This window comes from Athalia rosae, chromosome 1 (genome assembly GCF_917208135.1).
Source record: "Athalia rosae chromosome 1, iyAthRosa1.1, whole genome shotgun sequence".
In the NCBI taxonomy this organism is placed as follows: Eukaryota; Metazoa; Arthropoda; class Insecta; order Hymenoptera; family Athaliidae; genus Athalia; species Athalia rosae.
In genome coordinates this window covers 13,579,401-13,602,728 of record NC_064026.1, presented here as the reverse complement: position 1 = coordinate 13,602,728, position 23,328 = coordinate 13,579,401, and the positions used below count along the sequence as shown (strand labels likewise).

At 41.9% G+C, this 23,328-nt stretch overlaps 1 protein-coding gene across 7 annotated transcripts in view; it reads right to left on the bottom strand.

The window, feature by feature from the left end:
• LOC105687209 (small conductance calcium-activated potassium channel protein) overlaps positions 1 to 23,328 on the bottom strand; it is a 148,241-nt gene that overhangs the window by 100,058 nt on the left and 24,855 nt on the right. For 6 of the 7 annotated variants that reach the window (XM_048660163.1, XM_048660162.1, XM_048660165.1 and 3 more), the window contains exons 3-4: positions 6,351 to 6,844; positions 4,873 to 5,146 (exon numbers count right to left, since the gene is read on the bottom strand). In XM_048660163.1, the coding sequence (XP_048516120.1) occupies positions 4,873 to 5,146; positions 6,351 to 6,787 (711 nt within the window). In that variant the 5' untranslated portion in view covers positions 6,788 to 6,844. The remainder of the gene's footprint in view (positions 1 to 4,872; positions 5,147 to 6,350; positions 6,845 to 23,328) is intronic. The other variant, XM_048660166.1, reaches the window with a different exon arrangement.

The window sequence follows — 23,328 nt, the reverse complement described above, 5'->3', positions numbered from 1 at the left end:
GGTTATTCGCTCGATGGACAGAGGAGTTCGGAGAAAGAGTTTGATATTTCCTTTCACGGTAAAATATAATAATATTACCTAACAATAATAATATCATATAACTTCCTAACCACCCCTACATCTTTCGAAATTACTTCAATAAATATTTTTTAACCCTTACGCGATGGAATAATAGCAGCAAAGGAGGGCATTGTCACAGTCTTCAAAAAATTAATAAGATGTGAAGTACAGAAAATATTTTTCGAGTTCTCAAGGTATGAGACTATACACGTTCGAAGAGTAATAATATTAATTGTCCAAGAAAGAATGTAATAAGATACATATTGAGGAATTTACGAGCTTTTGGCCAATGGATGGTATTAATATTTCCTTTGTCAGCTCTACTTCCGTGGAAGGTATTCGAAACGTTCGTTGAGTGGAGAGAGAGAGAGAGAGGCAGAGAGAGAGAGAGAGAGAGAGAGAGAGAGAGAGAGAGAGAGTTGAGAGGGATATCGGCGATATCGATCAGGAGAGAGATGACTTCCGTTAAAAGTTCTCTCGTAGAGTATTTTTTCCCTTTCATACATGGATACCTACTTCCAGATTTTGTTTCTCCCCTCGCTTTATTTACCCCACCGTGATCGGGAAAAGTTTTGAACAAAGAATCTCTTTGTCAAGAGTCGTTGCTACCGAGTGTCCTCTTAACCCTGCCGGTATACGTATACTACACATTGTATATACCTAAGTCATTGGCAGAAGGGGCCAATTTGACAAAAAAAAATATTATGACCTGTACCTAGCTTGGTTCAAACGAGACTTCGGTTTGAGACAGATGATTATTTTATCCTCACGAAATGAGGGTGAAAACGAATGAAGTTGAGGATTTGAATTTGATATTAGGAACGTGCGCCCCGACGTTACGAGGGTTTTGAAAACTAGGTTTGAAAAAATTCACACAAGATAGTCTTCATCGTTATCAGTCTGTTTGACAAGGAGTCGCCTCTGATTGTGAGTCTGAAATTATTCCAGAGATTCTAATGGTGTTGTAGAACGCATATACCGCCTGGGAATAAAAACGACTGCTATGCTTCTGCGGAAATTAACGAGTCAACTAAGCACACCCCACGATTTACAGCTCAGCTCGTCGTTTGAAATAACGACGCCATCGAGGTGAGCTTTTCAAAGAAAATATGTCCAACGTAGCAGCGAACTGTTATGGCATTCGTTCATGCTTATCTTACTCTTTCATTCGAAGAATTTACGGTTAGCATAATACGTATATTTGCAGGGAAATTGAGTTATTTTCAAGTGACAGAAAATAGCGCGAAAAATGTTCGAACCAAAAAAAAAAAAAACTCATAAGTTCATTTCTGCTACTGTGTTCATGCTATTATGCACGAGTAAAATACGTGCACACGCATCACTTCATGTGATCCGTACTAGCGATTTGAATCGGAAATAATTAAAAAATATTCGCAATATTACAAGTGGGCAATCTACCAAATGGCGAAGGATTCGGAGCCGGAACCTCGCAAATTTACAGACTTTTTGAAAATGATATCCCTCGTCGTGATCATTTGGAATCAAGCGGTCGTTTATGACGTCGTGACCTTGACGCGAAGACGGTAAACAATTGGTAAAATCCGGCGATATATATCAAAGTTTGACCGATTATGAGGTTTTGAGGTTTGAAGCCCCTTGAAAATTTAATTTTTTTCTGCAGTACCTAACACAAAAAGATTTCAGTCTCACCACAGATGGAAATTTCAAATTGGACGCAGCTCTTTCTCGGAGTCCAATTACGTATGATACATGATCCTTATCCGAAATACATCAGCGATCAGGAAACCGATTTAGCTGTGCTTTTGAACCTGCCATGCCGTGCTATTTTTTTTATTATCTCTGCTCATTCTCCCAAACAAGGGTGCTACCAAATCTCATGCTACGATATAGTTATACGCGAGGAGTATACGTTTCGACAAATTCGTCGTTTGACAAAGGGTTTTCATTTTTCTCCGTCTTGTTCTTCTATGCATTTCCCTGACCCGGATTTACGTTCACCGATATTATTTTAAATCTATACGGTTTCTCCGTTCTCAATTTACGCCTCGTCCAATTTTCTCGTCCATCGTCACACATCATCTCCGATATACCGCTCCTTGACCCGAGTCCCTTCGCTGCATTTCACCCTTCCACTAGTTTTATGTACAACAGAATCGAAGGTCACTCCAGAGGCGAACGATTTTTCTTCCCGGACATCTCAAGCGGGCGATACAAACAACGTTGGGTTGATAGTTTTTCCATTTTATCGCGACTCCTCACCATCATCAGTTTTTTCGCCCTTTTTCTCACGTATGTAATGATAAACAGACTCAAACTTTTTCGATATTAGAGTCGAGGCCGGAACTCGGGACTTAGGGAAAAGGGACTTTACTGTATTATATATTTCTGTCCGTCCGGCTTAGCCTCCCTCTTCTCGCTCTTTCTCCCTCCCGCAGTGATCTCATAATTTGCACGAGCCGGCGCATGATGGTAACGCGCGTTGGCTGAGTTCCAAGCGCTGACGGGTATAGCTGGTTTTCCTCGGTTCTCTCTTCTCCTTATTCTTCATCTCACTACCCTGTTTCGCTGGTAGCCTCGTCCTCTCGCCCTCTAGTCCTCCCGTCCTCTGGCCTTTCTCTCCTTCGCTACACCGAATACCTGCGACTCACTCCCGTCATTTTACAGGAAGATAATTAAACTAACAAAGTTCGCAGAACGTTGAATTTGACTTTTTGCGGTACATAATTGCAACTCATTCGCAGCAAACGACAATTTCATCTCATTAGTTTATCCCACAGCGTGATGGATTATGAAAACTATGGGAGAACGAATAAAAAGCAAAAACAAACGACGTCGTTCTTTTCCCCTGGAATGTCTCATGAGAAAAATAAGTTAAAAAATAAACTTGGCGAATTTGAAAACGCGGAATGTATAATATCATCTCCGAGCATTCCGCGAGATGGAATTCGGGTTAGTATGTATATATGTATATCGACTCTGCTTGAGAGCGAACCCAAAAAGAAGGTTCGACCAGCAGCCACTTTGTTTCCTATATCTAAACGCAGCTCCGCTCCGGAGTGAAAGCTCGGATACTTTGCCGGTATATATGTATATCTATATCGTCCGTAAAGCGAGATTGCATTTTTTTTTAACGTGATACACTATCCAACTAATACGGAATTCTTCCTTTTATACACGAGGCAATTCATCCACAGGATATTTTATCGACTGTTCGAGCACCTCAGAGTTCTAACCCTGCAGCGATGGCTCTCGGACTAACGGTTATTACGGCTACGAATTTAAATTTCATAGTTCCTAATCGATGTCTGAAAAATTAAATAACACTCTTGCTCCTCTCTCCTCTCCCTTGGAAGAGAAAGAAATTGCAATTGTTACGAGTAACGTACTATTGCGAGGATTAACTGTCGCAAATTACGAGTCAAAAGTTCAACGTGCCGGTTTCAAATTTCAAATTATTTTCGTCGGTTAAATAATATTGAAACTTTTGCTAATCGTCGCGTCACTGCAACGCGTGAACTGCAACGCTCCTCTCTACTACCGACTCACCTATCGTGAAATGTAATTACAACTGTACCGCACAGCGACAGTGTACACAGCAGCTGCATGTAACTTTTGGAGCGGAAAGAGAAAAAAATGGATCATTTACTACATAAAGGATAAGTTGGCAATGTTTCCTTGTTCTAGATATTTGACGGATCTTAAATTCAGATGTACTTTTCTACGATACCTCATTGTTAAACGACAGGCCAAAGTGCGACGGTGATTTCGAAGTCTATAACATCGTGTACTTTACATTTTCTACATAATCGTACAGGAATTATATATTCAGTAATGTATGTACCTCCGGGAAATTTGCCAATGGACCTCAGAAGGTTGAGGTCGATCGATTTATTGAACAGGGTTACGAAACTCTCGTATATCGTTGCGGCAAATTGAAATTCCATTTAAATATGAATGTAACAAACTGATTACGTAACATAACATTCAACAGATCTCTGTGTGCAAAAAAATCATCTTCGAATCAGTTGATTTCTTGTGTTTTCTTTCTTTTTTTATTGCATTCTTCTTCCATTTGTGATGGATAAACGGATAAAGTTATGACGGGAAATGACCTGCAATAGTGTCATATGTGTGTGTATGTAATTGTATATTCAGGACAGATGTAATAAACTAGCACTATAGGTGCTAATAAAACCGAATTCAATTAGGGAAAGTCATAACAACTCACTTTGCTAATTGAAGGAGAAAAGAATAAGCGTATACTTATAGATACACGATAAACCTCAACAGAAAAGAAGTACACATGTAAGTTTAAGTAATTATAAAAGCGAGCTGTGGACTGAAATGAAATTTATAGAACAATATGGCTAGAAGCTGGGAAGTATAAAAGAAAAGTTGACACGGAACATCAGAGTGGTCGTAAAAAAATGTGGTTTTTTCAAAGAGTGTCAGAAAAATCATCAAGCACAGACTGGATATGAAAAGATCACCGGTTATCACAATGAAATTATGATGGAAAGAATTCCTCTGATGCAACGCGTTAACGTTATACGGCTGGTCGTAACAATTTTCAAAAATACAAAAGGTAGACTATTTTTCATAGACAAAAAAGAAATAAAAGAAAAAAAAATATCACAATGTTTCTAACATATTTGACAGTATATATTGCGCAGCCCATATATAACAGAGAGATAGATATAAAAGGTATATATACATTTACACACACATATACAAGTGTGTACGGATACGTATGTATATAACGCGCGACTCGATCGGTAAAGAAGGGACGCGGTACGAGTAAAAGCTGTTGTAGCAGAGCTTGCAGCTTACCTGCCGAAATTGTCTGATACCGCCATTGATCCGCAGAGAATCTGCGGCAATACCAGCGATACCCTCGCCAGGTTCGCGGAGTTGTCTGAGGGAAGCTGCACTGGGTGCTATTCCTCCGTGTAGGGGGCAGCAACATCCCGAACAACAACACGCCGATGCTTCCGGCTGCGAACTTTGTCGAATAATTCGAGCACTCGGCGATGTTGTCACCAGTACCGGAGGCGGAGGTGCAGCTGGACACGGACAGCAATGATGACCGCTTCTCACACTTTCTCTGCGAAAAAAAAAAACATAAAAAAAATCAAAAAAATTAACGGAGATTTTTCATCAGCGGTACGCCTCGACGTGTAATGAATTAAAACTTGATACTGGTTTGAAATGAGATTATGGGCACACGCTGTCCACATATGTATAACTCTATGATGGATCGGCACAAGGATCATGTATCTAAGCTAGGTGTAGAGGATATCATGTTCACAGTTTTGTGTCAGCATAGGTACGCTGAAATATGCATATGGAAAGGGTTTGAGGTATATGTATATGCATTATACATACATATAAGCGATTCGCGATTCTCCGGAGGGCATGGTAAAAAAAAAACGATTACGTATATCGCTGACAAAGGAGATGAATTCTATTACCACTGGTAAAATAAAAAGACTGGAGAGCACGCGAACGGGTTCCCTTGCTTCTGATTCAATTTGAAGCTCTATAAAAATTCGGTGCACGAAAGTTGTGATCCGTGTGCAGCGGGAATGAGCGATGATTATCCATTTTTCACGTGTTACGTATATATGCGGTTTGTAGCGTTTTCAAAGAGTCGTAAATTTGATATTCCGCTTTTGTAGACGGGTGAACCGATGGCGCAGGGTACCGGTCGACCAAAAACAGACTAGTTTATAATTGGAATTGTGAATTTGCTCACGGTTCACGACTGAATCTCAATAGGCTAGAGTTCTACAGGCGTTTATGTGGTATACGTATATGTGCACGTACGTACATAGATCGAATGGGTCACGGTTGTTATCGTCTACACATATCGACTGAACGTGCTGCTATTGCTGACTAGCTTTTCAAGCGGATGGCCCGGCCGACCTGATCAAGTAGTGTAACGACCTCCTAACAGCTTCGGTGTAGGTAAAAGAAATTATACAAAAATTTTCATCTCATCGATCAGCGGCTCGTCTGCGGTATGAACACAAAAGAAAACGAGAAAAGTAACTTTGACGAAGTTTTCTGACAATCGCAAACTCGAAGATAAAATGCCGTTCCGTTCAACGGTGGGTGGAGCGAGTAGTCGATATCCGCGCTTGGTCAGACGTCGACATACCGGGCTTGCGGGTACCGCGGCAAAGCGAGTAAGTATACACGGGCATTGCTTGATATGTTTCTCGTGGCGTTTGAAGAGCGCGATAATCGACAGTGTCTGTATGGATCGAGTAAAATCTGACGATGGATCTTCAGGGTAATCATCTCACCTTGAGACGCTTCGCGCCAAGTGCATAGCTGATGTTGGTGCCAGTGATTCCCTCCTGTCGCAACGGCACCTGTTGTATCCATGATGGGACGTGGAGCAATGTCTCGTCCTACAGGATACCCCGACGGGTGCCATTGCGGGTTGAGGTTCTCCATCGAGTCGACAATGGAGTTCAATGTCCGGTACTGACCTGGTAGCGGGATCTTCGGTTGTTCCACTTTCCTCTGATCCGCCTAATCCCGAGACTGACAACTGAGGCGATGCCACAAGAAACGTGGCACGATCCTGCCGAGTCAGCACCGGTTTACCTTGGGGTGCTGTCGCCACCACCACCGGGGGAGGTGGCCCCCTGCTCAGCAAGGCAGCAGTTTCATCGCTGCTGCCGTACTCCGCGCCCGTGCCTCCCTCCTGAGAACCGGTATTCCCGTTGGAACTCATTTCACCCAACGGAGCCTCGTTTCGAGCTCGGCTCTTCTCACGTCACGTGATCATTTCCTGGAACAAAATTTCGACCTCACGTCAGGGTAGAACTAGCCGAGCAAAGAACTCGGAGGGTCGCCGCTAATCATTTCGCAATACCAGCTTCTTATCATCCCCGTGCAATTTTTCTGGCTAACTTCAACGAGCCGAAAATCCTGTGGAAGATGTACGATCACCCGCATACATTCTCAGGGTGGATGTGGGTGAATTCAGGTGAAAGACCGTACGCTCTGAGAAATCCTAACGGCGGGACTTGAAACTCAAAATGAGAAGCGCTAGTGGTAGTATTGTTTTTTTTTTTTGGGTCCAACGCGCGATGCCGGTTGTGTATATAGTTTGTCATCGGCAAGCGATCGCAGTTATAAGTAAGTTTTAAGGTTTCAACGGCAAACTTCGAGATAATCTCATTGTTCGTTAATGGTCGAAGAATTCCATTCAGTTAGGCACTTGGCAGAGGTTTCCGAGTACGGAACCCGTCTTTTATAAGAGAGATAAGGACCGCGGAAAGTTGATTCGAGCCATGTAAATTGTACCACACATGTAGATCCCGGAAATTATTTATCACGGTCCGATGTACGTACATACATATATGTATAGCGATAGACCCTTATCACTTTGTACTGGAAGAATACCGGCATAAAATACATCAAAATTCTCGTCGTTCATGTAAATGCATCCAGACTCCGCGTTTTACCTCCAGCTCCTTGTTTAGAGACTCGCGTCGTTCTCCTGACTTATTGTTAGTTAAAACAACGAAGTCGCGTATACCTCGCGGTTAATTCATTCTTTGCTCGGTGGAATATTCAGCAAAGATTTCACGGTTTTCCTTGGCACTTCTCTCAACCACCTGGGGAACCACCCGACTCCCGTCACGCCACGGTACGGGCGAGTTATGGCAAAAAAATATTATGTATGGATCCGAAGCGCGATGAAACCCACGCCACCGAAGCGGGGATTCCATAGGAAACATAAAACACGGTACGTCGCTGCCTTGCCTTCCAATTACCAAACGTTAAGGGTTGTCCAAATAATGAAGTAAGGCAAATAAATGCAAATTACGTGCGTGTGATTCACCTTAGAGGAAAAGAGAGCGCCCCTCGAGGGTGTCTGGGGTGAGAAAAACCTTTCGAGTTATATCGTTCCCAACTGTCTACCACCGGCTTATGGTCGACGGGCGAGCGCAGGGCCTTCGGTGTGTGTATATTCGGGAAAGTAATGCGCGCCGAAAATAAAGCCAGAAATATTTCACGGCGGCGCGGGGGGCATTTGTCTATCAATCTTTCGGAAGTATCTTCCGAAAATATGTTACCGTACCGCGTTGAAAAATGAAAGAGAGTGCTCGTACCGCGGTTCGTTTATCTATTTTTATTCCGGTTGTTCGTTTGTTGGTCAACTTGACATGAAATTTCTTTGACTGTGCCAGCGATTGTTTGCTCTAAAGTGGGTCTAGAGCGAATGACGTAAAATACAGCGAGTCGTGACCGTGGCTCTGAGCTGGATAATTAGAGAACTACTTTACATCGTATATATACTTTGTACCACAGGCTTGAATCTCATAACAAAAAAGAAAAAAAAAAAAAAACAAAAAAAAAAAGGAATAAGCAAAATAAGAAAAGAGGAGAGGGCCGCGCGGTGGCTCTCCAAGTCTCCACACAATGTCCATGGTTAACTCCAATTTCTACACAAGGCACGTTCAATTTAGGCAAGGGGGTACGTTGCACGAGCCATTTCTTTTTCCGTTTTTATTCTTCTTGTTCGTAAACTTTTGGAATTACGTAATATTTAGAATTGAGTATATTTTTCCTGCTTGTCATTGTATATCTATACGTTGATACTTGAAGTACGAAAATATCTTCAATTCAATCTATTTCCAGTGAGTGCGTGTGTCATAATCATTATGCTGTGTGTAGTAAAAAGTTTACGTTTTCAACGATACAGAGAGAAAAAAAAAAAAAAAAAAAAAAGGATTCGTGTTACGGCAAAGTAGAGTAATGAAATCGTGAGAAAACACATGGCCTGCAAGTTCCATTTTCCCTTACTATAAAAACGTCCGATCCGAGTGGCCCGTAGTCTCGGGCAGCGCACACATTATCTGACGCGTACTATACAGTTAAAATATACAAGATTGAAGCTGAAAAAATAATATTGATACGAGGGTGTTAACAACCTGCGGCGATAAACGCGAAAGTGAACATCGCGGTGTCTCCACGAGTATTGGCAATTAACATGGATTTGCATCCCTAGACGCCGCGGTGCGTCGAAACTTTGTCAAATAAAATGAAAATCATTTTTCATCTGAAAAAGTAGTAGGCCGTAAATCGTCTCCAATCAACGGTAACGAACTGAATTCGGGGTTGAATGAAAAGTTTCCACACTTCGTCAATGAAATCGTATGATATATTGACGCGGAGTATTGTATAATTGATAACACGTCTATCTTCAGCCTGCTTGTTTCGAACTCGTATCAGGGTAAGAGTTTCGGTTGTTTTCAATCCAGCGCATCGCGAAACTTTGTCTCTCGTAATGGGCTGCTGAATTCCGGTGACGGTAATGAAATGAACTCGTCCGGAAGTTCGGTGCGGTTTTTGATATTGAATTATTCGGAACCGGTATTTTCCCAACAAATGAACAGCGGATTTCATTTACTTTTTCAAACTTCCAAAAGGCTCTTAAATTTTAATCGGATTTAGAAGATATTCTTTAAACGGGCATCATCCTGAGGCTTTTGTAACGCAGACAGCTGATTCCGGTACATCGGGTGAATTTAAAGCTCACATTCTTCCGCTCTTAATTATGAATTAACAGCCATTAACTCACCAGGGAAATCCCGCTAATACGACCTACAGAGACACACCTGCAATTTTTATAACTAGATTAAGCCGCATCGTTCATTAAGCAACACGTGCATCATTAATCGATCGTCAACATCGTTACCGTGTGAAGATTCTCCACTTTACCCAAGTTCGTGTTATTTTTCACTTTTATGTTAAACAAAGCGATGTTACGTAGTAAGCTCAACTGAATAATACGCCGTTATAGTTCCTGAGTCTAGAAGATTTTGTGCCACCGATTATACCTGATAAAATAAACTTGTTCGAAGACGAGGACAGATATTAATCTCCACGGATTAATAGTCTAACTTTACCTTTGCGCAGTGGCATTATCGTCGATCGCGATGCGTGTTTGTGCTACAAAAATTAATTTCCATCGCTTCGAAATCAGTCTCCTACAGTATGAGCGTACAGCTAATGAAAAATACATGTCAGACCGATGAATTCTGCACGTATATTAGACGGGCATGCATACGCGATTGCGCGCGTGTACCTCCTAGAGGCAAAGCGCGACAATTCGAAGCGACCATTCCCGCTGCACAAATTTTATACGGCGACACCTCCATCCGTCGAGATTTAGAATGCCCCGAAGCTCTACCACTCATTTGACACAAATTCTCGATAATGATTCAAGCTCTTCGCGTACGCTGAAATTTCGACGAAAATCTCTCATCGTCCATACGCTGTTGCAAAGAAAAGAATGACGAGACAGAATTTTTAACTTCATACTAACAAGAGGATTGACAAACTCGAATTTGGGAGCTTAGTTAGGGTGGTGGGTTAATTTTCGTCCGCGCGTGATACAAAAGTTGTAATAGCAGAACGTCGCTGGCTCGCTATGCGATTTGGGTATCGACTATTCTGTACGTGAGATTTTTATGTGACGGGGACATCGAGATGAAATTTTTCCGCGGTTCACGGCATCACATACTTCCTCTGATATGGTACAAAGAGTCAAAGTGAAACGTTGTCGATTTCGACTGGTTCCCAGAGCTCTCCGGAAATCCTTCACAGATAGATATCACTCGAAGCAACTGTATAGGTTCATGTATACATAGGTACGTAACGTACAAGGGTAAACATCGTCGCCCTGCCTTTGGTCTGGTGAAGTTCAGTTCGACGCTACTTCGTCCACTTTGATAAACCCTCGTCGTCCCACCTGTACAATTATAGAGTGCACTAAATTTACGACGTGTCTATATACATGAAACATCTTGCCGTCGCCCTCGACTGCACATTTCTCATAGCTCACGCCCATAATAGAAGCAGGAGGTCCACGTAGTCCCAGAAATCGAGACTCGGGAGAAGCTCTCCATCAACTTTACCTATACACCGTAAACTGACGGCAAGAAACTCACACGCGTAAGCAGTGCTCCGTACGTACATGTATGTATGTTACATACATGTTAGCGGAAATGTTTAGCTCGCTATTATCGAATAGCTTGGCAATTATACGTAGCAGCTATAGTGTACGAAAATAGCGGTGCGGGCTTTCAGTTGCCAAATGTTCGGCAGAAAAGTATCGGAAGAAATTTTTGATCGCGTAGGTACAGAATTATATTCGTATCCTGCAGGCAGCTGCCGAACTCTTATTCGAAGCGTGAATACATTTTTCATCGAAGAATAGAAACGAATACAGCGAGGATATGATGTCAATCTTGGGACTACTGCGATTTTCTCGAAGCCGGTCTAAACGTTTGTTCCTATCCATAAAACTGGCATTTAGGCAGCATCTGTGTATAATTCTTTTATAAGTATTGGTACTTTTTCTTTTTCCTCTTAGTTGAGAAACTCGCGGACTCCATTAAAACGATCGTTTTATATTCCGTGACGCTACCAACTAAGATAATTTTCAACAGTGTGCCTCTGAAATGCGCGACGGAAAGAAGCAAAAGAAAACAATAGGAAGAAGATAATTTAGCTCATCGCACGCGGCTTTGAAATGAAATAGACTTGCTAATATTATGCAGATGTCATTTTTATTACCGGTAGTAAACTTTATTTTCGCGCACGTGTGACGCGCACTGTAGAAAATCTCAAATTCTTTCTCCTGTATATACAGATCTCACAATTAACTTGACCGTTGTTTCGAGTCGCCTGAAAACGTCAGAAATGTATATATGTAATCTACCGAAATACAGTGCCTACGACATGAAAAATTCAAGTGAAAATCACGTGTGTTTAGGGATAAAACAAAAAAACGCAACAGATTTGTCCGATCAGCTGTTCCAGCCGATGCGCTTCGCACACACTCGTCAATCGATTTTTCCATTTATACCTTCATTTTCCCATCCGGTTTATTTTATGGATTTTTTATCGTCAAGTATCACGTGTAGCCTGCAGTGATGATTCGATGGATTAAGGTTCACCGTCCATTTCCATGAAATGGTCCGAAAACCCTTCGAACTTTGTCGACAATTAGTATCAGTTTCTGCCTACCCGATCACGAGCCAAGACTCGGCCTAACTTTCACGGCAGTTTATCATCTAGAATTGCTAACCACGAGACAAACCCCGAAATTGTACCGTTCCTCGTAAATTGTCTGTTCAGGCTTTCCACCCTCAAGCCAACCCGAAGCCATTCCGATGGGAAATTATGAAGAATAAGCTCGAAGGATCCCCGCTTGTACCAATTGTCGCCAAACTTTATACCGAGTGATATATTTCGCGGCGTTTTTATCATGTCCTTGGATCGTTCTCGAGTTGATTGATTTTTCCGTGAGTCGTGTCGGGACGGATCGCTGTTCGATGCTTTGGAAAAATATACTGCTGAAGGTTTTTGACATACAGCGAACGTATGCGGTCGAGTTATCGGTTGCGAGAAGGTGTACGAGTTTTCTCAGTTCTTTAGCATCATACTATTCAAGTCTCATCTAATTTACGTCTTCATCTACATACAGGTATATCTACTTGGAAGTTTATGTAAGGCGTCGAACGCGGTCTATTATGTTAAAAATTTGTCGCTCATGATTTCCATCGTTTCTTAAAGTAGGTATGAGGGGAGTAGAGCTTCGTAATCTTCTGCGGTGAAATTCCATTCACTCGGATGCTCTTAATTTGACTTATGTCGACCATTCACATTCGTAATATTTGTGGCTCCGCAGCGTGATCCGATAGTTGAGACGAATGAATTTGTTTTTCCAATCATAGTTTTCAAATAGTTCGGTTAGTTTTGCCATCGTTAAAGCGATGATTCTCATTCAAGTGATTGGTTTTCAATGCATGGAGGGGAACGGAAAATCGTGAGAAGCTTTTTGCGGATATGGGGTGTATAGAGTTAATGAACATTGCATCGGATGTATATATATATATGGTACTTCTGATTCGCCGGAAGCGCGCTCGAGTGCAGATCTGGGAAGGGAAAACATGAATCCCAACCTAACCACGGGAGTTCAATTCTCGAGGGATACTTGTATCATTATTGATTTATCTCGCGCTTCGCAGATTCGATAACGACAGTTTCATCGTGAAATAACTTACACCTAAAGCTATCCGACCATTCGTTTCTCTGGGGGGTATTTTTCCAGCCCTGTGTATGCTTTCGTTAGAGAAATTTCAAATTAGCGTGGACCGATATCCGTAGACCGAACAATTCATTGTTTCGTAGTGCGACGAATTATTGAGTGCCTTGGTCAAGAGGTGCCTCGTCAATTCCATCAAAGGTATAATAGTACATAGAATCGGTACGGTTTGTGAACTCAATTTGCCCTCGAGGGTGCTTTCATTATTTTTTGATGGAATTAATTTTACGCGCTTTGATGTTAAAAAACGTTCGGAATCAAATTCATTGTAACAGATTGCGGTAAAGCACTGCGGAGTAAAAGCGGTATGAACAATTTGGAAATAAACGAGTTTAGAGAAAAAGAAATATTCGATTACCTATTGTCTCTATTGCTTCCAATTTCTCGTCCTTTATACTGACGTTTCTTTATGGACTTTGAACTTCCGGTCGATTTCATATTATATTAATCGTTCGACCGCCAGTTGTATTGTAATGAAAACCAAACGAAGACAATTGTACCCGAATCACGTGTTGGCTGGAAAATTCAATCACACTAATTATGATAGCGATATAATTACCGGCGCAGTCGCCGCCCTCAAGTTGATGACTCTGTGCGCAAAATGTTGAACGATAAATAAATTGAAACGTATCAAGTTACGGTGAATAACATGAAGTGAAAATTTAGGATCGGGATAGGAACGGACGATATTGCCGTACAATTGAAACGAAACGAAAAACGTCCTCGAAGAAATCATCCGTCGTATACCCACTGAAATGGACTCGACGCACTTCGCACGCCCCGGTTGTATACAAGTTTACTGCTCGCAACAAATTTTGAAGATATTCAATTTCAACCGAAAACCGTTTACATCGTGACTTACGATTAGATAATTGGGTCAGTTTTTTTTTTCTCTTCTTCTTTTTAACGAGAAAGCGTCTCACGGTCGTAATGTATAATTGATACAATCAGTTGAAAAGGGAGCGCTTTCATTTTGTTACCCATTCCACAATTTAAATTGAACACTAAATACCTAAAAAGCGTCTATATCGTATTTCATTTCGACTCGTTGCGGGCATTCGAATCAACGTACACTTTTCGCAAGTGCCCGGCGTAATAGGTTTTGATGGAACGATTGAAACAAGGATAAATATTCATGGTTCACCGTGTCGGTTGGGTTCGCAGTCAATATATATAACAGGAGTGCTGGCAGTTTCTGTAACAGATTTAGTGGCCTTCTGGTTGCTGTGGAAAAAAAACCCTCAAAGAAGTGCCCTTGAATTTATTACCGAATGGCGAATTCATACGATATTAGATCGGCTGAGAGATAAATTTACATGGTATTTAAATCTCATTCGAAGTAAATGCGGCCAACAGTCAATTTCGCCTGAGAAAATCTTTTCGAGTGTGCGAGTGTAAGAGTAGTCAAATGAGGAGTGCGGAATTTATTGTGTTAGCTTTGGAATTCAGGGTTCCACGACTTGCTCGACAGTGAAGATTGAATTCTTCCACTTAGAAAACCTCACCGCGACAGAAAAGAATCTCGGATAAAGTGAAGAAGAAAAATGAAGCGGGTTCTCCGCATACACGTTGTTGCACCCTGTACAAATAAACGCATGGGATCATTAACCAAGATCGCCCTAGAGCTAAACCCGACCACATTACTCACAGGTTGCGCGCCCCAACGGCCGTAATAAAATAAAACAATGTGAAAAATAGAATCGTAGTGACGTATGAAATGATCCGGAAATTTCGGAGACGAGAAAAATAACATGAGGCGCTAGGCGATATACTCCCTGATCTTAACATCATGCATATTCACGGTGGCGCTACAATGCGATTGCCAGTAGAATGCACTATTATTTACACGTACGATAGAAGGCCATAAATATGGAAAAATACTCGTACGTAGGTACTGTACATACGATGTGGAACGGTGATGCGACAGGTTCTTTTTCGTTGTAAACGCATCGACTACCCGGAGCAGCGTGGATTCGTATTACCGCTATATACCTGTATTAATACATTCGTATGACACGGGTGGCTTGTCGCGTCGACTAGTTGCTCGAAAGAGTGTTCCCTATTCAGTTTTCCTCGTGATCAGTTTGGAAATCCCATCTCGTCGTAGGACGAAAAAATAAAAATCAATCTCAGAGTACGATCTGAGAAAATATCAATTATTATTTATTGGCGCATAAGCGATCAAGCGACTATTCATATTTTAATCGTAGATAACTATTCGTTACACAACTTTAATTGTCTTGCCGTAGTTAACGGCTCTTCATGATCGGAAAGCAACATAACTAGAAGCCTTCCGGTTCAACGAGTAAAAAATATATAGACAATTTTTCTAACTGCGTCCGGTGTTTGCGGTGTAATTTCAATGAAAACGACTCGTAAGTAAGAGTAAAGCCTATTCCCGATGCACAGGTATACTAAGCCTATGCGTATGCGTACACCCGAGTTATACCAACATACTTTTTACCTTTCTGTGAAGTTAGCGACCGGTGCAGAGTCGACATTGTCCATTTAGCTGGTTCGGTGCCTGTATGTTTGCGGAATTTATTCCGAATATTAAGATCAATACGACACTGCGTTTGCAGAAGTGCAGTCAACCGACCAGACGAGTTCGCCCGATGAACACAAACGAATCGAAGGTAACCATCAACTTCCGAGATTGAATCACGTGTACCAGAACTATACATGTATATATGGATATCGTCGCTTCGCTATGAAATATCCTCTACAAAGTTAGTTTCAGGAAAAACTGATATCCAATCAACGGCAACATCCAGGATTCGAAATAGGTATCGTGCGATTCACCGAAATTGATGAAACTACATGGTTTGATGACTTCGATGAATTACCGTTGTTGCGCCTCGGGTACCGTTCCAAAACCTCTCTCGGTACGGCCGCGTTGAGATGAGCACGTTTTCAAAGGGGAATGCAAGGCGAACAAATTTTTCGACCTGGCTACCCATTTCATATCACTAATACGACCGCAGTGGTTGAAAAAAATTCGTGAAATATTATCACGCTGCACGTGTATACTTTTATTGTAGCGTAGTGCTACCGAATATTCAGCGTAATTCGCACACCGTCAAATGCGGGGAACATCAGCTGGTTTGGGAATGAAATCGTTACGCCTAGAGAGTCGCCTATTCAGGGAATTTTCGTTCCCAGCCCTCCTCGACTCGAAAATTGCTAATTGGCTGTCCCCGCTTGTTTGGAGACCCGGTGACTCCTAAGCAACGCATTAATTATTAATTGGTAGAGTCAGCCAAGAGGCCTGAGGCGCTCTCCTGCTATACCTATGTGTACGCAGAGGACGCATTTAACACCTGTAACGATGGTAATACTTGTTGAGAGAAATGTATGCGTCGAAATTTCGCGGCTAACATCGAGCGACACGTGCGTTCGGAACTTATTATTTCACCGGCTACTGTAACGAGCTTTTCCTCGGATGGACGTTCAACATCCCAACGAGTTATTGGATCGGCCGTTGCAGAGCCATCTCAATTATCGGGACCACCGTGTATTGCTACGGATCGAACAGAAGTGCTGTAATTTGTGGACGTCGTTATAACGACCGTCAAAATCAGCTCCTACGAAAGAGCTGTCGGGCTCAGAACTGCAGGTTGGCCTTGGTTTCGCCGTTGTAGTGCATCGATTAGTTTACGGGGTCAATGCGCGATTAGAATGGGAGCTCTGTAACTGGTGTGCGATTCGATAAGAGAATTCACCGGTTGTCGTAAATCACTTAATGCATGTAGCTGATGTACGTGCACACATCTTGAGTACGTCAAAGCGAATGAACGAAAATCCCGGAAAAGAAATAAGACCCTTTTAAGGTTGTTCGATCGATACGCTGCGCAAAGTTTGTTCCATTGAAAGGTATGCGTTATGCATGGAAAACGGATAGAGATAGTCCGGTGCCATCGGCGAGAAGTTATGCCGACGCACGATGTAGTGTATTCGCTATACCTGCTTCCGAGATAAATTGAAAGTGCCGGAGGCTCAGAATTCAGTTAAAATCCCAAGACACCGTTCTAACCTTGTTTCTCAGAAGCATGATGTTCGTGTACGCAAATGTTAACGCTGCATCGCGTTGTTACCCCGGCTTCGTTAATTGTCTATTCCATTACACTTCTACGTTTCCAAATTTTGAGAAATTTCCCTGATCTGTTGAAACTAGATCGATTCGTCTGTCGTGATGGAATGGTTTTCGCCGATTTTCTTAATCGGGAAAAATAAAAAAATTGGGATACTTCGTAACTTTAGTCGCAGCCGAATTTAGTCGAACAAAAAAATCAAAGGCCATAGTCGTCTTTGTTTTCTTCCGATTTTCGGATTGACAATCGATACCGCTTTTTCATCTCATCTGATAAATTCCATCATTTAACTCAACTCGAACCTTGTTAACGAATGAAACTTCGATCGTCGTTGTATGCAAGGTGAGCACATGTGATTCGTCGTGAGAAGTTTGTTCCGAGCTTTCCCTGACGCTATCCGACAGTCTGAGGACGTTAAAACTTGAATTCGCCTCGGCTATCAGCTGAATTGTCTTTAAACTAACCCAGCAAATACGCGATCGCTTTATCCACTTTCTGATAGATTTGATACGCAAATTCACTTTACGACCTATAAATACCTCCAAGAGTCTGCGCTGCACCGCATTTCATCTACTCGAGATAAATTTCATGGTCCAAGTAACGGACGTTGCGTCCTAAAAACTTGAACGAAACAGTCCTAACGCAGTCTATTCCGATATGACGTGAAAATTATTGGATTTCGAAAACGGGGCGGCAACTCATTCGCGAACAGGACAATCTTTCATTTCTCGTATTCTGCTTACATCTTGATTTCGATCGTAACCGAGTAATCGTTGATCGCGTTGGGACAACGTCCGATCTCCTCGATATCCGTTGTAATTATTTTTGTTTCCACGTTTGAAATAAATGTGCAAGTTGCGCCTTTTGCCTTTATGCCCGGGCGTATCCAATAAAGCCCTGCAAAAATATTTGTACCCCTGTTATACTCGACCATTCGGACACCGTAAAAAGAAGAAAAGGCCGAAAAGACTCCTATGGACTTCTGTTTTAGCGATGGAAGCTTATGGGGTGATTTTGAAGGCGTGTGTAGTTTTTACGATCACGCTACCATTTTCCCGGGTTGTAAACCACGTTATCTCGCGGATCTACGATCGAGGTTGAATTTCAAGTAGTGACGTTCGAGGGAAGTCCTCTATGCGTGTACTTGGTACGTTAATCCAAACTATGGGGGTTACTCGCAAAAGGAATGGGGATGATACTATCGCTTAATTCGGTTCGGTAGCAGCCGCCACATCGTGATCCAACGCCAACGGAGAATCGACGGCGAAGTCTATGCACTCCAGTCAGCAAGCGGTATTAGCTATTCGCTACGCGTGCCCTGTATCGAGTTTCGTACTAAACTGCAGGGTAAGGTACTCAGCGAGAACATGTGCACTACCGCCTAATCCGTGAAACCAAGAGCTTTGCTTGTTGCCGGATGTAACGTTCGCCGCGCGTACCACGAGTGTATATCGGGTCGTGGCTTTTGACGGCGAAATGCGGCCAGCCGTCGAATTCATCCCTGGAGACGATAGGAGACGAACCGAGTCGATGAGGTCGGAGGTTCAAGGCGAGACTAACCGGCAGAAATAAAAGACCGTAAAGAGACGATTGAATCGCTGGGAACCTTATAGGTATACGCACACCGTGACACACCGAACATCGACTGGGATTTTACGATTTTATGAGTTTTATCATTTCAACCAGGATTGCAGGTACCGTGGATTACGGTGACTTCGGAAAAGAAAATACTTGGCACAGTCCGGCAAGTTCGATATTCGATAGCAATGGAATATGAAATCCATCCGAAATGCTCGCTACTCGAGTTATATAATAAGAGACAATTGGGAATTTCGGGAACAGGTATGACCTCGGTATTCGGGAATCTGAATCCATTCGAAGTGTAGACGATATTCATTCGGTCAAGGGGTGAATATTCAAACACTTTTCTCCACGAACTACTCACTCAGATGCTTCTCGTATTACACTTTTATTAGTATGATAACTCCCAAACTTTTGTATATATAAATTGTTCACAAGACAGATTAGTTGTTCAAACGAAGTACGCTAAGCTTTTGAAGCTTGGCGGCGCAAGACAAATATTTCCCATCCGATTCTCGAGTTTTTTTTTTTGCTTCGCAAGTATTCCCTGTTTTTTTTTCTTTAAATTAGTTTCAAGCTATAACATCGTATGAGGCAGAGTTTCGCGAATTCATCATCAATTGCCGAGTCCATTCTGTCGACCGAATGATCGCGTGAAATTTATCGCTTCCAGGGGCGGTCGCTGAATCCACTTTCGCAAGTGAGAGAAAATCTGAAGAAAAAGAATCGAGAAAATAGATGGAAAAATTTCGGACTCTAAATTTCGCACGAAGATGTGAAAATCGTAGACACATCCGCGAGATTGGATTTCGAACTTTCATATCCCGATGGAGTGTCATCACCTCCGATGTATCACACTTCCTGATTTCTCAACTGTGACAATTGCCCTTTATATAATAGCTGAGTACAGCAAAGCTTTGAAAGCGTCTAGCAGCGATCGGGTGGCGAATAGAACGGGGTCCTCGCGGTTCGCCTATTATCTGCTACGTAATAGATCGATGCGAAAAGACAACATCGGTAACCAATGCAACCCCTTCTATGAATACGATAAAACCCTATGTCAAGTTTTATATTCCTCAGTCACATTCTCACTACGTGCGAATCTGTTTGTATAGCTTTATCGCGGAGAAAAATACGCCGTAGGAGACGGGAGAAATATTTACAAAAACTAGTTGAGAAAGGGTGTCGTATACCGTGCAAAGCTGAATTCCAATTCCGAAAAAGGATTCTCCAGATATCGTAAATAAACTGATATCGGGAAGCTCTTCAAAACTCGCATTGTTCGCAACAATCATCATATTGTCATCTAATCCAAACGGATTGTAATGAAACTCATGCGATAAGATCGGCGGCCAATTTCCCACGTGGATCGTTCGCCAATCGTCAAGAGGAATAGTTAGAACAAAGGAAAAAATGAAAAATAAAAGAAAGAAAGGAAATTACTGAAATTTTTCCATGCATCTTATGGTGTGCACCGATATTGAACCAATTCCAGCACACCTATTTGTTGTATGTTATTCCGACGGTATAGGCATACAAGTAGGTCACACGACAGTTATATAGTCGCTGGAAAAGGTGTCAAATAGCTAGAATCCCCTTCAGGGTTTTTCCAGCACGCTTTTGTCCTTAGTTATGTGCTTCGCGTATAGTGTAGATAGAAGGGGTTCTTGAAGCGAAGAAAATTTCTCGACTAGATTAGACGGCTCACTGCAGATGCTTTGATTCTTTGAATCGCGATTATGAATATGTGCGGGTACGTCAAATAACGCGATTCAATGGTACGTTATTTCGAATCCGGATGAGGGTTACGTTGTTAAAGAAAAAATATGGCCGGGATGATAAGGGGCGGGAATTATTCCGCGATAAGGGGTTGTAGAGGGTTGGAAGTAAAGTATTAAAAATAAAAATTTAATCTGGACCGACGTTAAGGCAGTGTAGTATATACGAGTGGTTCGAGAAAAGTGCTTCTGAAGAAAACTATCGACCGTAATGGTTGGAAAACTCGGGTCTCGAATACCGGAGAGAGAACTCCGCAAAGTGATAATCTAAGTAATTTATTTACTTTTCAGAAGTACCTACTACAGACTCGTGAGATCATCGGGTATTTTTATGCGCAAGATCACCAGCTCCCGTACAGCTATAACACTTTTCTGTAATCCTCATGAGATTAGATCCACATCTCGAAATTCTCGCAGCTTAAAGTCCTTTCACCAAGTTTATATCACATCAACTCTCGCGCCGGAGCTTCAATCACTGTAATTGTGAGAAGATGATGTAAATATATTTCTCATTCTTCAAAGACCGTTCAACTCTTTTCCGGAGCAAAATCTCGTTTTCAAATAACGCCTGAAGGTACTTTAACGGTTCTCTGTTATTTCGTTCAATTTTCGTATAAGAACATTTTGTCCAAGCATCGATGGAAGTATTTGTCTGATTTGCAACATTCCACAGGGTCTAAAAAAACGCCTAGTGTTTTTCCAAACTTCGTAATTACCTCGTCTCGCTGAATTTATTTAATGTACAGCAGCCTCGCATGCATATTCTTGGGTATATTATCTCACGTTACCTGGAGTTTATACCGTGCAACACATTATAACGATCATATATGGTAGTTGCCGGAATACCGGATTAGTTTAGTACCGCAGTGCTCAGAATGAATTCATTATAAATTTGATAAAGCTAGAGGGAAATATGTAGTGGAATAAATTAGTACGTTGATCACCGTGCGTAACATGTTCAAAATGTTTCGCCAGCCAATTTCTGAAAGGTTTGCAGTTGTAAAATCAAGATACATATGTATTGCTACGCTCCACCCTCTGAGCTTAGACTTTTTGTATATATTTGAAATGTGTTGGGCGCCAAATCGGTCCAACGATTAATAAATTCAAGCGAATAGAAACTCTGGATCTCAGGGCGTTCGGTAATACATCCTCGGTCAACTGAATTGAATGGAAACCGAGGACACGTAGGAAGAAAGGATAAACAAGGATATTCATTTTGGAATGAAGAGAAATAAAATTTTGAACAACCAACAGGATTTAAAACCCTTAATCAATAACTCAACCTAGATGCGGATCGCAAACTAGACGGGCAGAGAGGCCGAAGCTCGGACCGCGAATTCATTTCCTGGAAGTCAATGAATCGTAAAAATATTACCGTACGCTACGTATGCCAACATTGGAGTTAACGTGATTTCGCAAGCTCGACAATCGAATAGCGAAACGCCGGTTGGATTATTGGCGAGTTGAAACTTTGTTAGTTTTTGCGATTAATTGGACTGTATCACTCAAGAGGTAATCGCACGTCCAGGAAATGCAACGCTCATCGCGAGAGGCGATGGTGCATTCGGAGGAATACCTTCAACTGTTCCGAAGGTATAATAGTTAGTGGATCGAGGACGATCACGGTGTCGTTCGGTGGATTAGCAACTGAATAATCGATTATTCGTATTAAAAGAAAGAGCTTTATTCAACCTTTATACCGGTAGTACAAAGCTCTGCGAGTAACACGAAGAGGGTCAAGGTACTAGAATACGAGTCGATGCTTATAGTTGGCTCGCTACCTTTACAATGGAAATGGGCTCTTGTGAATGGACTGTACCGCATGCGGCATAGGTATGTTGTAGTTTTCCACGATTCCAGATAATCTAGGATAACCACGCTCCGCAGAATACATATTTATAGCAGAAGTAATTAATTCAAGTTACGATGCACCCTGAATCCGCGGGATCCCATTTCTGTGGGAGAATTGCTGAGGGCAATAACCTGGGGGATAATTGGGCGTGGAAAAATCATGTTCGAAAAATGAAGACGAAGGATAATCACGTACGCTATTACCTTTATTGTTGTAATCAACATTCACTACCGTAAGATTTCTCGTAATTGTCTTTGAATGTCAGAGGAGCACGCAAGATAATAACAATAAAAGAAGAATGCAATTGTTCGAACGCGTGATAGGTTCGCTTACATCTGAACTCGCTCGTTTACCAGACGATGTTTTATTTTTCATTTTATCTGCCTCCCTTCCGAACGACAAAGCAATTCCTAATTTTCCATTACACACTCTTTTTTGCCCCTTATTCATTTATCGTCGAACATCCGAAAGCTTCTCCGTTCCTTCAATCCGGGGAAAATTCAGACGGAGTAAAAAAGTTTAATAAAAATTCAATCGACAGTCGGGTGATTTGAAATTTAAATTTTTTCCTTTTCATCCAACTCCGTTACAACATCCGAAATCACATCCCGTGCAATATTAACGATATGTCGTACACATCTGTCCAAGGACTATCGGCTTTAAACCACATCCTCACCATAAAGACCAGCGGTAATATCTTTGCGGTTTCTTCTCAGCTAAGCCGCATAGCTAAGCTTGAATCTGAAAGCTTTTAGTGACTATACAGAACATGACTTTGAAGCCAGGAACTTCGTACCGTAGAGTTAATCATGGGAAGACAGGTGTAATAGGCGCATATGCCGC